This window comes from Brassica oleracea, chromosome C2 (assembly GCF_000695525.1).
Source record: "Brassica oleracea var. oleracea cultivar TO1000 chromosome C2, BOL, whole genome shotgun sequence".
NCBI lineage: Eukaryota > Viridiplantae > Streptophyta > Magnoliopsida > Brassicales > Brassicaceae > Brassica > Brassica oleracea.
In genome coordinates, this window is record NC_027749.1 from 346,694 (window position 1) to 362,572 (window position 15,879).

Genomic DNA, 15,879 nt, shown 5'->3' on the forward strand with positions numbered 1-15,879 from the left:
CATGTTTGAGGTTGCCATTACTCGCTAATTAGTAGCTCAATATTATTACATCACAACTTCACCACGTCTTCTTATTTTATTTTATTTTGAAAAATAACCTTCCCACATCTCTTTCTGTCCTTTAAAGTCACTTCTATAAATATATATACGAATGTCTCACAAATCACATAAGTCCACAACCTGTAATTCTTTTGTAGTAATGAAGACATTTCCATATCGTAGATCAACAATGCCTTTCCCAATCCAAGCCTTCCTCATCGCTCTTCTCTTCTCTTCCATTATTGCTTCAGCAGCTATCGTCGAACATGTTTTCAACGTATTCACTATTATTAATCTCTCCTTTTCTTTTATTTTTCTCTCGAAAAAAGATAATAAAAAATTCATATTCCAGTTACTTATTACAAATTTCATTGTATATACAAAACTCTTTTTTCTTGCTTAACATACCTTGCCTCTTCTTATTTCTAAATCCAGAAAATGTAATTCGCATGCATGTGCTCAAAAAGTTCTGTATTGTAGAAAATATTTTTCTTTTATAATTTTGGGCTTATTCAGAAAAATATTCAATAAATGTGAAGACACAAATCTATGTGCTACTCTTAACTTATATGACGAGGGGCAGTATTAACGGCGTATGATAACAGGTGGAAGACGTGGTGGTGAAACCATTGTGCCAAGAGCAGATGATACCGAGTGTTAACCGAAGTCTTCCCGGTCCAACCATAAACGTTAGAGAAGGCGACACTCTTGTGGTTCATGTCATCAACAACTCAACTTACAACATAACTATCCACTGGTAGTTAACTAACTTATTGCTCTTGATATTATATTTATTTTTTGTTGCTAGGACTTGATATTATAATTTGATCAAATAATGATAGTTTTTTTTTTGTATGTGTATTCAAATAAAAATATTTGTTTATGGCTCACAATATGATATAGGCATGGAGTTTTTCAGAGGAATAGCCCATGGATGGATGGTGCGAATATGATAACTCAATGTCCGATTCAACCAGGTTATAACTTCACATATCGATTCGATATCACTGGACAAGAAGGTACATTGTTATGGCACGCACACGTCGTTAATCTGCGAGCCACTCTTCACGGGGCTATAATCATTCGTCCCCGATCTGGTCGTCCCTACCCTTTTCCTAAACCTTACAAAGAAGTTCCAATCATTTTTGGTAAGCATTGCCATTTTATTTTTGTAACTGAAGTCAAAAGGCAAAACGGATTCACTTACGTTGACAATAGTTAACAAATATATATAGTAATTAAATACATCATAACTATTTTGTTTTAGCATAAAATTTTAATTTATATTATATTAACTTTCAAAAATATTTTTGGATAAAAAAGGTATTGAGTCAATGTTACAAGAATAATAACCAGCTTGGCTGGGCCGGGGTTTAATCAAGAACAAAATCCAGTTTGCATTTTTAACTCTTTGTAGTTCATAAATATTGACATATTAAATATCCTTGTAGCTAGCATAATATGATATCATTCAGATGGTTAACTAATTTGTTTGAAAACAATGTTTATGCAATTAGCACAATGGTGGAACGTAGATCTTGCAGTTCTTCAGTTACGGCCAGCTCCGATTGCCGATGCTTTCCTCATAAATGGCCTCGCCGGAAATACCTATTCCTGCTCTAAGAACAGTAATACTCAATTCTCTATGTAAATTGCTTATTGCTTGGTTTCTAAAACGTCTTGTTAGTTATTTCTTTCATTGGCACACACATTTGCTTGCAAAATATGTAATTAAATGGTTATTTTCCTTGGCTTTTGGCTTGCATAGGGATGTATAACCTCAAGGTAGTACAAGGAAAAACATACTTGTTAAGGATTATAAATGCGGCGCTCAACACTCACCTCTTCTTCAAAATAGCCAACCACAATGTAACAGTTGTTGCTATAGATGCTGCCTACACAACTCCTTATGTCAGCGATGTGATGATTTTGACTCCGGGACAAACGGTCGACGCACTTCTCACCGCCGACCAACCCATTGGTTTGTACTACATGACCATTAGCGCTTACATTAGTGCCCACCCTATCGTACCGGTTCCCACTGATAGAACCATCAATGGTCTGATCGTCTACGAGGGTGCCGCATTGAACACATCTCCAGCAAAGACGACGATGCCTGAAGGGATGAACCAAATATCCACTGCTCATAGATTCTCCTCAAACATCACTAGCCTTGTGGGTGGACCCCATTGGACGCCGGTGCCTCGCCATGTGGACGAGAAGATGTTCATAACGATGGGACTTGGTTTAGACCCATGTCCTTTGGGAACCAAGTGTATTGGACCGTTAGATCAAAGATATGCCGGTTCTCTCAACAACCGTACTTTTGCAATTCCGCAAACGCTTTCTCTTCAGGAAGCTTATTTTTACAATATTAGTGGAATCTACACAGATGATTTCCCCAACCAGCCACCGCTCAAATTTGATTATACAAATTTCGAAGTCAGTGGTGATAATGAGTACAAAATGTTGTTTCCAGAAAGGAAAACTAGCGTCAAGAAACTTAAGTTCAATTCTACAGTTGAGCTTATTGTGCAGAACACAGGGATAATCACCTCTGAGAGCCATCCTATGCACCTTCACGGCTTCAACTTCTACGTGTTAGGTTATGGATTCGGTAATTATGATCCAATCAATGATGCAAGAAAGCTAAATCTAGTCAACCCGCAAATGCGCAATACCGTCGGTGTACCACCAGGTGGATGGGTTGTTCTCAGATTTATCGCTAATAATCCTGGTTAGAAACATTCTCTGCCCAAAACAAATGAATCTCACTAGCTACACCATAGATTTGTAAATCGATAGTATAAATATCTGATATCATATTTGTGCAGGTGCATGGATGTTTCATTGTCACATGGATGCACATTTACCTTACGGAATTATAATGGCTTTCATAGTTCAAAATGGACCGACACCGGAAACAAGCTTGCAACCTCCCCCCTCGAATCTTCCACAATGCACTCGTGATCCCAATATCTATGAGTCTCCCACTACTAACGTTGATTTGTCTTATTAGAACTAAGTAGGCAGTTGTTAGTTTTTTTTTTTTATCCTTGTTTATTTGGTTTTTTACAATTTACAAATAAAAATTGGTTTTTCTTTACATTTATTATAACTACCAATCGTAGTTATTATTTCCGCTTCTGTTAAAGAAATAAAATAAAAGTCGTTCGCTCTTGAAGTTTCAATTTGTTTTTTGGAATAACTCAATTTTTTTTTCTTTCACCAATGCAAATACTTAATTAGACTGTGAACTCATTTGTCCGTTTATCTATATAAATATATTGTCAACCAATTATCTTAAGAATGTCAGTAATTTATTACTTCTTTCATTCCAAAATATATGATACTACTGTGAAATTTTATATTTTTGATATTTTATATTTATTTTATTTTATGACTAACAATATTTTATAATGCTTTTATTATTATTTGAATCAGTTTTAATATATATTATTCAATATTTTTAACATATTTTATTTTTTGTGTCTTTATACTAACTAGGAGTAGTTAAGAGATTAACTAAGCCCAAAAATAAGCTTTTTCTTTGATGGCTTCTCGGTTCACGGAAAGTAGAACCAATAAAACCAATTAAATTCAAGTTCAATGATTTCAAATTTCTTAATCGATAGCAAATGATATACTCCATCCGTTTTATATTAAGTGTCGTTTTAGAGAAAAATTTTCGTTACAAAATAAATGTCGTTTTCGGTTTTCAATGCAAAATTTATTAATTTTATTATGTTATTTGTTTTTTTATTGGTTGAAATATAGTTATATGTATAGGTAATTGTGTTTTTATATAGAAAACATGCAAAATTAATTGTTTGCTTAATCCGTGTGCACAAATCTAAAACGACACTTAATATGAAACATGAAACAGAGTACGAAACTGTGTACTGTTAATACACAACTGTTCTCGGGACATACATACATTAAGAAAGACAAAATTAACTAACTTGGTTGTCTTTGGTCAAGTAATCAATTGCTATCCACAGAGAAAAATGTCATTAGTTGAGGATGCAAATATATTTGTATTAAAAAGGAAATATTAACTCATTTAGTTGTCTTTGGTCAAGTAATCAATTGCTATCCACAGAGAAAAATGTCATTAGTTGAGAATGCAAATATTTTTGTATTAAAAAGGAAATATTAGATCTTTATCACTAGTTTTTTTTTCAATTTTGTGAGTTGATTTCACAATTTAAGTAGAATTTGGTAAGAGAGAGAAAATTTAAGACTCTGTCACTGAAAATGACAATTCTTTTGGATATTTTCTATGACAAATGTAAGAACTTTTTTCACTGAAAATTAAAAATACTAAAGTTTCTTTATAGTAGAATAATTCTTTTGGATATTTTCTATGACGTAAATTGTATAATACTTTCACAACTATTTATTTTTTTGTTTAATAATACTTATATATCTTACATCCGAATCATTTGTTTCTACGACTATTTCTAAAACTGGATATGTTATATGCAGATATGAATGAGATTTACAACTCCTGTTATTTTTGCACTATTTTATGATGTTCTTACATCTAAGGAACTAGATTTTTAGACGATAGTATAAGAGTTTAGATGTTCTATTTATATTAGGACAAGACTTTAAAGCATAATTGAGACTTCCAAATAACCTTTGTAATTGGGTTATATCAATCTTTTTGTCTAAAATTTTATTTGTAAATTTTCAAGATCTTTTTTTTTTTTTTTGAACTTAGCTTAATTTTCAAGATCTTTCAATAAGTGTTATTATACTTTGTGATATGTAGTAATCTAGAAATATGATTTTAGTTTGGAATAAATACATTTTGTTTGAAAACAAGAAGACCATTTTTCTTGCAACATAATAAAATTCAAATTTTTGAAATGTTCATCAATAGGATTTGAAAATATTAGTATAATAACATCAATATAGACAATGCAAAATCTTGAATAGTCAAAGAATATATCATTTATGATTCTTTTAAATTCATAAAATGCATTTAAAAAAAAAACAAATAGCATTACATTGGTACTAACCAAAAAATACTGTCAATGTATTTTTATAACGATCATTTTTAGATATATCATCAAATTTATAACATTATTTTCATTTGTTATGATTTTTCAGGTTCAGGTTACAACAAGTTGTCACATTTATTTCTGTTTCCAAAATGGAAAGTCAGTGACATCACGGTTAATAGAAACCAAACCAAGTTACAACAGAGAAAAACAGAAAAATGCAAGTAGGAGAGATAGACACGAGTACATAAAGACTTGAAAACATATCTTCCACCCAACCAACTTGACTAAGCAGATGACAATGTGGAAGATGAAGTTGGTAAATCGAAGTCGACACACATTCTTACTTTTGCCTCTTTAGAGTCTCCGACTTTTTCATCAAGCAAAGATACCACATACTTGTAGTCACCCTTCACAGATTTATAGTAAGAAAAAAGACCGTCAGAGAGGGAAAACCAGTGTATATTTTTAATGGCAAAAATATTAGTGCTCCACTGACTCCCGGGAGTCGATGTAGGCTTAAGGTTAAAGAAAAATCGCAAACATATATACATGTTAATTTCAAGCAAAGGGTGTTTGTAGGGATAATTACCTCGAGTATATCCATAGGAACTTCGGAAAGAGGTAAAACAAATTTGGTGCCAGATTCAATAGTGCATGGCTGCTTTCTTAGAAGATCAGTAATATTCTCAGATTTAGCATAAACCTCTATAGATCCAGCATGGATGCTTTCTTCTGTATACAACAATCAAGAAAACATTAGAAACTAAAGCAAGAAAAGGAGGGCTGAAACTTGGGGACGGTCTTATAAAACTAGTACGTACTTGCATGACCGATAACCGTAATGCTTAGCTCTCCAACATCAGGCCCAACCGGGTTCGGAGAGATATTAACATGAGTGACGTTACCGAAATCGTATCCACTTTCTACAAAAGTCGTAGATATATATTAATTGAGGAAGTTATATGATGGGTCATGAAAGTGTCAAAGACTTGGATCTATACATCTTTCTTACATACCGCACAATTAAACAAACAATAAATCCTAACTCTAACCACTCCAGCATTAACATTTGTTATAACTGCTAAAATATATGATATATTTACGATAACATTCACTGCTTAATTTAATTTTGATTAAAGTTAATCTCATTGTGAATCCAAAAGCGACGTTTATCCTCTCGTGAAAAAGATATGTTTCGTCCTTTTGATCTCTGGTTCAAGATATATCCGTTTGTAATTTAAAACAGAGATTGGGTCAATCAATCTATGAAATCGAGGGCCTATATATGTGTATTGCTGATTGATTTATCAAACTAATAAGAATATGTGTTCTATATATTATACACTAACACACATACACGTACAGAAAATATGCAGACTACCTAGCAATCTGATAGACTGACACTTACTATTGCAGTATTCGAAATTAACGGCATGTAATGCAGGCAAGAAGAAGAGTGATACGAGGAGAAGCAGAGGCTGGACGTAAGAAATCGCCATTAACTAATAACCACTTCGTTAATCTTCAGAGAGGGAAAATATTGTTTTCTTGTGTTATGCTTCCTTCCATGCCTATGATTTTATAGTCCTCAAATATTTCACCAAAAAATAATTATTGGTTCTAATAAAATATTTTATTGGTAACCAGTTATGTGATATAGCCAACATATTAATCTCCCACGTTATACACGAGATCTTAAAGTTAGATCGTAAATGTCATTGGGATACGTTATTTTCTTATCTAATGAATAAATGTCATTGGAATGCGTGTTTTTACCAACTTATTTTATTCACAAGCACGTGGTTTTCGTCTCGGAGAAATTAAAGCTAGGCCTGAGACGGTTCGGGTATCCGGATAATTTTAAGGTATCCGGATCCAGATTCTTATCTGGCGAATCCATAATTTTAATATCTTTATCCGGATTCGGGGTTCTCGGATATCCGAATGTCGGATATCCTTCTAAAAATTGTAATATCCGGCGGATATCCGGATCCGGAGTTGGATCATTAGAATAAATAAAAAATAATATTAATATATATATAAAATATTAACAATATTTTTAAAAAAAAAAATATATATATATATATATATATATATATATAATATCTTTAATTATTTCTATGTATAATATTACAAAATTTACATAAAATTTATATATACTATTATAAAATTAAAAATATATTAAATAAAATTAATTTATATATATATATATTATTATTTTTGAAATATTTATTAATAAAACTTACGGATCCGGATATTTGGACTTAAAAATTAAGATATTTGGATCCGGATCCGGTTTTGACGGATCCAACATTTTATTATTCAGATTCGGATTCGACCCCTCTGGATATCCGGATTTTCGGATCGGATCCGGATCGAATCTCGGATAAAAGTCTCACTCCTAATTAAAGCTTCCGAGTCGAAGATAACACTGAATCAAAAAATCAGTCCACATATTCATTCGTATACTTCAAGAAATCAAAGCAAATGATTAAAAAAACATTAATACATTTAAGTAACTCCACATGTCAGATGCAATATAATACTCTCTCTATTTAAATTGCTAGATTCTATATCTAACAATAAAGTCCATATAGCTCAAAATTGAAACGGGCTCCTAACATTGGGTCTAATAGCTCAAAACGTAAAATGGACTTGCTCTCGGTTTATTAATTCAAATAAAAAATATGAAGTTGCACCATTTTACTTTGGGCCTAATGGCTGAATACACAAAATGAATTTATGAACGAAAATAAATATATTGTACCAGCCGGGAATCGAACCCGGTCTGTTCCGTGGCAGGGTACTATTCTACTACTAAACCACTGGTGCTGTGTTATTCTTCTGGTCAATTAAGTTTTGATATTTAAAGATTGAGCATAGCCCTTTGTTCGTCGTAGCTGAAGCTCTCTTCTGATCCATTTCAGAATAAAACAACAGTAGTAATTTCGGACTGCTTGTTGTAAAATAGCATAACCAATCTATCAATATAGATGGGACTATAATTAATTTATGATGTGGGAGAGAGAGATTAAAAAAAAGAGTATGGAAGATAGCGTACTACAGATACGAGCGCCCAGGAGTCACGCAACCTAACAGGTGACGTCATTACAGTGACTCTCTGTACTACTACCCCCACGGGCCCCATTCTGTAATCCTCTTTGAAAAAACCCAATATAAAAAAAACATTGAAGTTTTGAACCAAAAAAAAAACATTGAAGCCTTTTATTTAAGATAGGATTAAAAAATTATGACATGACTTAACTACTTCCATGTATTTTTTGAAGCACAAAAATTGAATTGCTGGTCCGTCCAAAATTGTTGTTAGAACAATAAAACCAAATAACTTTCATATTTTTAAGCCTAATCGACCACACCCAGGGGGAAAATGTATCCTCATTAATTTTATCCGAATTAGTATATATTATCGGTTCGGATTTAGATGTTGTAAGTGCAACCATTTAAAAAAAATGTTAAAAACGATAAGATCAGTTAGGTTTTCAGATAGATACTAAGTTGGATTTGATGGAACATAACATAATATAGTCGTCAACATGTGCTGCGGATTTGTCATTTTTATGATATGACCCATTTATTAATCTAATTTATAAAGCCTACCTAATTTCATTTTATAGCTATAATTATACGTATATTATATATATATATATATATGGAGTTAAATTAAAAGAAAAAAGCGGTTGAATGATTGATGTGATTTTTACTTTAAGAATTGAGTTGGATTTATTTTTCCATGTACCAAACTATGGTATTGGTACCATGACATATGATTTCTATTTTCAAAAATTCGACTTTTTATATTTTTACTGAAAATGAGAAATTAGTCAACTCATGATATTTTAGTAGCAGCGTAGTTATATTATATCACGATAACCAAAAATAAGAATACATATTGTTTTTTTATGGATTACTTATTTGTCGTATCCATATAGAGGATGGGAATTTTTATGTGAATCTACAGAGACTGTACAAAATTTAGTAGGAGTTAATTAAAAGTATACTTATTACAACTGCAAAGTACTCAAGTTCGGATAAATGTCCATTGGGATTCTCAGGTGACGTCGTCTAGGGTTTTTCTCTTTCTATAAATAAAACTTAAAAAGTTACATACGTTTGATTTTCTCTGCACAAATCTTTTGCTTAGCGAGAATCCACCAAGATTGCCGTCAGTTGATGTTACGGCGTTTCTCGTTCTTCACAAAACTCCGTACGTCTTTAGAATTAATATCTACTCATTTCCCATCTACTCGCGAATTATTTATACGTGCTATAATATACTAGTATTTATTTTGTCGACAATGTTTTGTTGTTTTTTTCTGCTAAAATTTGGTGTTTTGTTGTTCTGCTAAAATTTGTCTGCATTTTATGAAATTAAGAACATTGCAAACACCTCAAAGGGTTTGCCTTCAGTCAAAAAAAAAGAAGGGTTTGCGCATTCATCTGTGTTGCAAACAAAAGTGATATTATTAAACTACCGTGTCGTTATTTCAGGCTTCGCTACGAGTTCGACTGATTCCTTTACCATAGTGGTGAAGTGCGCCAGTGGGTCCTCCCAGAAAAATACAGTATATAAAGAGGTTTGTCCAAAAGATGATCATAAGTTAAGTTTCAATAGTTCTTGTAGTTGGGATGTTATATAATTATGACCATTACCAACCCATATGTTACCAACCAATCCATTAGTGTTTCTTATAATAGTACTTATAACTTTTCAAACCCTCATACAATAGAGGTTTTAAATGTTTTTAGGTTTACTAGACAGCAAGTTATTTTAGTTATTATGGGTATGCTACAATCAAAAACCCATTGTATTTATAAAGAGGCTATTTATAAATTTTGTTAAGAATTTTTTTCGATATTTTGATTTCAGCAAAACAATTATTGAAAAACAATTGCTTGGAAATCTTCATATGTCCGTGATGTAATATATAAAGATGAAGAGAAGAACTAATAATTACGTGCTCTTTAATTTACTGTGATTCATTATTGGAGTGCTTTGGTTCTTTTTTCAATTTTGTGGTCCATCTTAGCCAAAAGAGGAAATACTTTTATATATAAATAAATGTAACAGGCAACAACGCATTTGGTTATCGTTCGAAAGCAGGGTCACATTTGCTTAATGTTCAAAGCACATTTTCAAATGATTTACGTCGCATTATTTCCCATGCAATTTGCAAACGAAAAATTCTCTAATGATTATTTCAAACATTATCATTACCATACAGTCAAATTTACTTTTCCGTTTCATTTTGGGCAGATTTAGAATATATTTTTTGCTAAGTTATTCGCAGAAACTAAAATATAATGCACGAGGTTTTTAATTCGCACAAATAACTTTAAAACAGGTAAATAATAATCGATATTCCCTTGAAGGACTAAATTATAATAACTATTTTCGACTATCTATTGTTTTTTGTATTCAGTAGTTTTTGCGATTAAATACTGACCATAAAATAAATCGTCAAGTATAAAGTATGAAATACAGTTTCTGCGAACAACGCAGATACAATCTTTACTGTCATATGAAAACTTTTCTTAACTGATAAAGCATGGCTAATCGCACTAATTTTTATTAATTTTTTTAGTAAACATGTTAACGTAGTTTACCTAAGTCGCTTGTTGAAAATTAATTAAGAAAAAGTCGTTGCGACTGCGCTCTCGTCTTAAGCTTGCGGGACACCATCCACACGCTTACTAGAGCGATTAGAATGATTCAAACTTATGGTGTAAAAAGTAATTATTCCAGCAAAAGAAAAGAAGATAAACGACAACAAGAAGACTTAAAAAGTAGTAGAAATGTCAGTAAGTATGTGAAAGACTGAACAGTTTGTACAAAAAAATCTCTCTACCGATTACAGCCGGTCACCTTCTCTCGATTTCCCATATAGCCTCTCCCACCAAACCCGGGACTTTTCAGTTTATAACTTTAAATCATTTATATAAATTTTTTTTTTTTTTATAAGTATGTGAATTTCATTGTCAAGATAATGACACTGGGGATACAAATAGTTTTTGCAAGCAAAACCTACTGCATCAATGCATCGCTTATATAAATCTCTGCAAAAATTCCACAAAAGTTAACACGAGTATACATCGCTTGCATAATCAGATTTACTACTACTACACGGGATCATGTAAATAACTAGTAAAATTCTACAGAACCGTACGTGAAACTTCTTCAACATTTAAGTGGATTAAGCTCTACCTATAGCTGGTAATAACCACAAATAATGAGCCTTGACCAAAACTGTATGTTGAACAATTTCTTCCGCACTAAACATTACAGGTCTATGAAGGCCTAGATATTTTAGATATTCTTCTTTTTTCGAACTAATAAATAATAGTACTATGTAGATTATATGATGGATAATAATATACACACTTGATCGCGCTTCAGAAACAAAGCAAAAGAAGCCTCTCTCTCTCTTAACCTCTCGTTTCACCCGTCACCATTATCTCTTACACTGTTACTCACCTGTCTCTCTCTCTCCTCCTGCATCTCGAAGCCATCCTTCGCCATGTCCGATGCATACGAGCCATACCATGTTCTCCAACATAGCCGACGAGATAAACTTCGGATGCCTTCTCTCGATTCCCACTTCCACTTTCACCACCCTCCTCCTCCTCCTTCTTCCTCCGGCGGCGGCGGCGTGTTTCCTATCGCCGACTCTGATTTCCTCGCAGCCGGTGGATTCCATTCAAACAATAACAATAACCCTAGCTACAGTAACTTCATGGGTTTTCTCGGTGGGCCATCTTCCTCTTCATCCACCGCAGTCGCCGTCGCTGGAGATCATTCCTTCAACGCCGGACTCTCTTCTGGCGACGTTCTCGTCTTCAAACCCGAGCCTCTATCTCTCTCTTTGTCATCTCACCCTAGACCTACTTACGATCTCGTCGTTCCCGGCGTTGTTAACTCCGGATTCTGTAGATCCGCAGCTGAAGCCGCCGCTGCCGCCGTCACCGTTGCTTCAAGAAGTTCCGGTCCTCTCGGGCCGTTCACTGGCTACGCATCCATTCTGAAAGGATCAAAGTTCTTGAAACCAGCACAGATGCTTCTTGATGATTTTTGTAGTGTAAGTCGCGCGGTTTACACCGAACAAATCGTCGACGACGAAGATGACGATTCCTCTTTGCTTTTTGACCCAACGATTGATAATCTCTGCGGCGTTTCTGACGCCGGCGTAGGAGAAAATGGCAAGAAAAAATCAATGCTCATCTCCATGCTAGACGAGGTATATAATTAATTATGTTATTATCTGAAAAAATCATTTAAAACAACTGTCTTAATATTTTAATCTGTATGTGTATTATTGTGTTAAATGTTCACAGTTTTTGGTCGGTGTCCTTTGAAACTGGTCGCCAAATGTGATAAATGATATGTTTATTAAAAAAATCTTCCTTGGAAAATGAAACTCCTTCAAAACCATTTTAAATCTGTATCGTTTAAATATTTTATTCCATTCCTTATACTAAGAGGAAGTGTTACTTTAATTGAACGTTCCCTACGTTGCATGAATAGAAGATGTTATTAATTCCAAGTTAACAGATGATATATTCATTTTTAATAGAATTTTTAAGGTTATACTAAATAATAATATTATTATCGTGGGAAGTGACTTTATATTGAGCTTCCCTGGCTCTTGATCTAAATTTGTGAATTGGATTCTTCATATCTTAAGGATATAATCTTAAAGTGTTAAAAGAAAACTTCTTTATGAAAGGGAATATATGCACGAGATCGATATTTCATCTTAAAGCTAGGGACTCGAAGATTTTAACTAGTTTATTCTGTGGTATATAGCATACTTTTTGAGTGAGGAAATAATGTATGAGCCATTGGAGTTTATAATTTCACATAATTATTACATAATTGGTTCGATTCTTAAAAACATTTCCATGTGACCTTTTCAAGGTTTACAAGAGGTATAAGCAGTACTATGAGCAGCTTCAAGCTGTGATGGGCTCGTTCGAATGCGTCGCAGGTCTCGGGCACGCAGCTCCTTATGCGAGTTTAACATTAAAGGTATTGTCTAAGCATTTCAAATGTTTGAAGAATGCTATAACAGACCAGCTTCAGTTTAGCACCAATAATAAGATTCAACAACAACGTGGCCATGTGATGAACTCTGAGAATAACACCGACTTTTTGGGGTTTGGAGGAAGTGATAGTAGTAGAGGCCTGTGTTCTGCTGGTCAAAGACATGGATTCCCTGATCACCATGCTCCTGTATGGAGACCACACCGTGGCCTACCCGAACGTGCTGTCACCGTTCTAAGGGCTTGGCTCTTCGATCATTTCTTGCATCCGTAAGTAAACCTTTTTAAGCCAAATATTTGTTTTTTAGAGCAGTTGATTTGAGGTTGGGCTTAGTTTAATTATACTACGCGTTAACCATGTCAATTTTATCAGACCATCAATCAGTTCATCGATGTTACATTTGTAACATGACATAAGCAAAGTCCAATATCCGTATAACTATATTGTCTTCATACATATCTTAATATGATATTCATGTGTCAGGAAGACATGAACCACATTATGCATATACTTGTGAACAGATAGCTATAGATGCATGTGTATGTTTGTATAGAAGTGTATTATAACTTGGAAGTATGCTCTAGATGGGACATGTCGAATGCTTGTTTGTTTCTCAAACATGGTTATGTCGTTTTCTAATTATGTGTAAATGTAAAAATATATTTTAAATTATAGTCGTGTGTCTTTTGTTGCAGTTATCCAACTGATACAGACAAACTCATGTTGGCTAAACAGACAGGTCTCTCCAGGAATCAGGTTTTCACTTATGATATATCAGCTTTGTTCTTCTTTTCTTTCTTCTTCGCAATTTAGCAAAATTCTTTGCTATATAATTAAGAGCATATATAGCTATAATTAGCTTATTATGTCACCCACCGGCGAGTAATTTTTATTAGGTTTTACTAGATAATGCAGTATATACTTTTCAAAAATATCTTACATTATTGAATACAACTAAAAAATTTCTAGAACGCCATTAATAAAACAGGATAATTATTAGATTTCTAAAATTCTATAAAACCATGTGGTTAAACATTTGAAGAAATCAATCGGCTGGTGTATCATGACATTCAACTACTCTATTTAGTCAACTTTCTAGGAATGATCCTTAGGTTATTGAAAATGGCTATTTAGGAACTTTAGTGGTGGATAATTAACTTTGTTATTTTCAGGTGTCGAATTGGTTCATAAACGCGCGAGTTAGGGTTTGGAAACCGATGGTGGAAGAGATTCATATGCTGGAGACTCGACAATCTCAGAAATCTTCTTCCTCTTCTTGGAGAGACACCCCCACCGTCTTCCCTGATAACAACAACAACCCTTCTTCCTCAACGGCTCAACAAAGAGCTAACAACAACTCTTCTCCCGCTAGACGGGTGCGAAACGATGACGTTCACGCCACCACCAACACCAATAACAACCACTTTATGAACGCTGGAAACAGTGGGAATATTGGAGGCGGCGGCGCGGTTAGCTTCTCCTACGGTATTGCGTCATCGAATGTCACGGGGATGAATACTAGCACAAATGGAGGAGTGTCGTTGACGTTGGGGCTTCATCATCAGATCGGGTTGCCGGAGCCTTTCCCAATGACAACTGCTCAGAGGTTTGGACTTGACGGTGGCAGTAGTGGTGGCGGTGCTGGAGGGCAGTCTTACGGTGGCGGCGGTGGTGGGTATGAAGGGCAAGATCGTCCGTTTGGGAGAGATTTTATTGGAGGTAGTAATCATCAGTTTCTACATGATTTTGTAGGATGATATCATTTGTGTCGGAAGGAAAAATATGCTCGACGTTTGACAATGTATTTGAGATAAGGGAAATGGTAATGCATGTGATGTGTATATTAGAATGTTTTTATTTTCTTTTCTTTTGTCGAATCTTTAAGGAATGAAACAGAATTGAAACTTAATTCCATAGAAATGAAATTCGAGTAAACCCGGATTTTTTAATGCGATGAAGAATGTCTATTATGAATATTAAGAGTCATAAGTTTGACAAAAAAGAAAAAGGAAATAATAGTCTGCTGAGTAATTGAATTCTCTGTTTTGAAACCCTAACTTTTCAGAGTAGCTAAACCAGATGGTTTGAGTGACTAAACCATCTGGTCTGAGTGAGTGAGACGTATATTATTCAACTCTACTAAAAGAAACAAATTTGAACCGTTCAAAGACTATTATTTTTAGTTAGTTTATGATCCAATTCGGTTCGTATCCCATCCAATAATGGTTAAAAAGGGTAAGAAACATGGCTTTTGAAGAGCCCATGAGAGCAAAAGCTGAAAATGTGCTTTTGTTGCTTCAAATTAACTTTGCATTTGCTTTTGGAAAACAATATATATAACCTTTCCCTCTTATTAAAAAATGTCTTTTGTAACAGAATCTATTCTCTTATCAGCCTTTTTAATACACTTTTTTTTTTTTGATAATAATACACCCTTGTTGTTTGTTTATTTCCTGATATGTACGTATATGAACTCAAATGTGATATATTTTTCTTATGTTTTTTTATACATACTCATCACAAATTATTCGTCAACTTATGAACATCATCTGATTCATATAGTTGTGATCTGAGCATGTAACTGATTTTTTTTTTTGTCATCTTTTTTTTTTGTCATCAGAGCATGTAACTGATTAAAGAATCAAAATTCAAAATAAGATGTTTATGGATTTATATTCAAAATCTCTAACAATCCAGTAGATATTATTATTCTTAAAAGAAAGGTTATGGTAAATTACGGCCCATCGTGTTCATCATAAATTTTTTTTT

At 33.6% G+C, this 15,879-nt stretch overlaps 3 protein-coding genes across 3 annotated transcripts; 2 read left to right on the forward strand and 1 right to left on the reverse strand.

Moving 5' to 3' along the window:
* Positions 1-178: 178 nt before the first annotated feature.
* Positions 179-3,069, forward strand: LOC106326756 (laccase-8-like). Its single transcript, XM_013764675.1, has 6 exons — positions 179-316; positions 645-796; positions 943-1,187; positions 1,557-1,667; positions 1,808-2,776; positions 2,874-3,069. The coding sequence occupies exons 1-6, from the start codon at positions 200-202 to the stop codon at positions 3,056-3,058; spliced, it is 1,779 nt and encodes a 592-aa protein (XP_013620129.1). The 5' UTR covers positions 179-199; the 3' UTR covers positions 3,059-3,069.
* A 1,987-nt stretch (positions 3,070-5,056) lies between these two features.
* On the reverse strand, positions 5,057-6,627 carry LOC106326764. The gene is made up of 4 exons (XM_013764686.1): positions 6,460-6,627; positions 5,873-5,974; positions 5,641-5,783; positions 5,057-5,458 (listed from the first exon to the last, which is right to left on the reverse strand). The coding sequence occupies exons 1-4, from the start codon at positions 6,548-6,550 to the stop codon at positions 5,336-5,338; spliced, it is 459 nt and encodes a 152-aa protein (XP_013620140.1). The 5' UTR covers positions 6,551-6,627; the 3' UTR covers positions 5,057-5,335.
* Positions 6,628-11,413: 4,786 nt separating this feature from the next.
* LOC106326757 (BEL1-like homeodomain protein 9) lies at positions 11,414-15,038 on the forward strand. The gene is made up of 4 exons (XM_013764676.1): positions 11,414-12,304; positions 12,985-13,379; positions 13,806-13,866; positions 14,283-15,038. Exons 1-4 carry the CDS (start codon positions 11,588-11,590, stop codon positions 14,865-14,867), a joined length of 1,758 nt encoding a protein of 585 aa, XP_013620130.1. The 5' UTR covers positions 11,414-11,587; the 3' UTR covers positions 14,868-15,038.
* Positions 15,039-15,879: the final 841 nt, after the last annotated feature.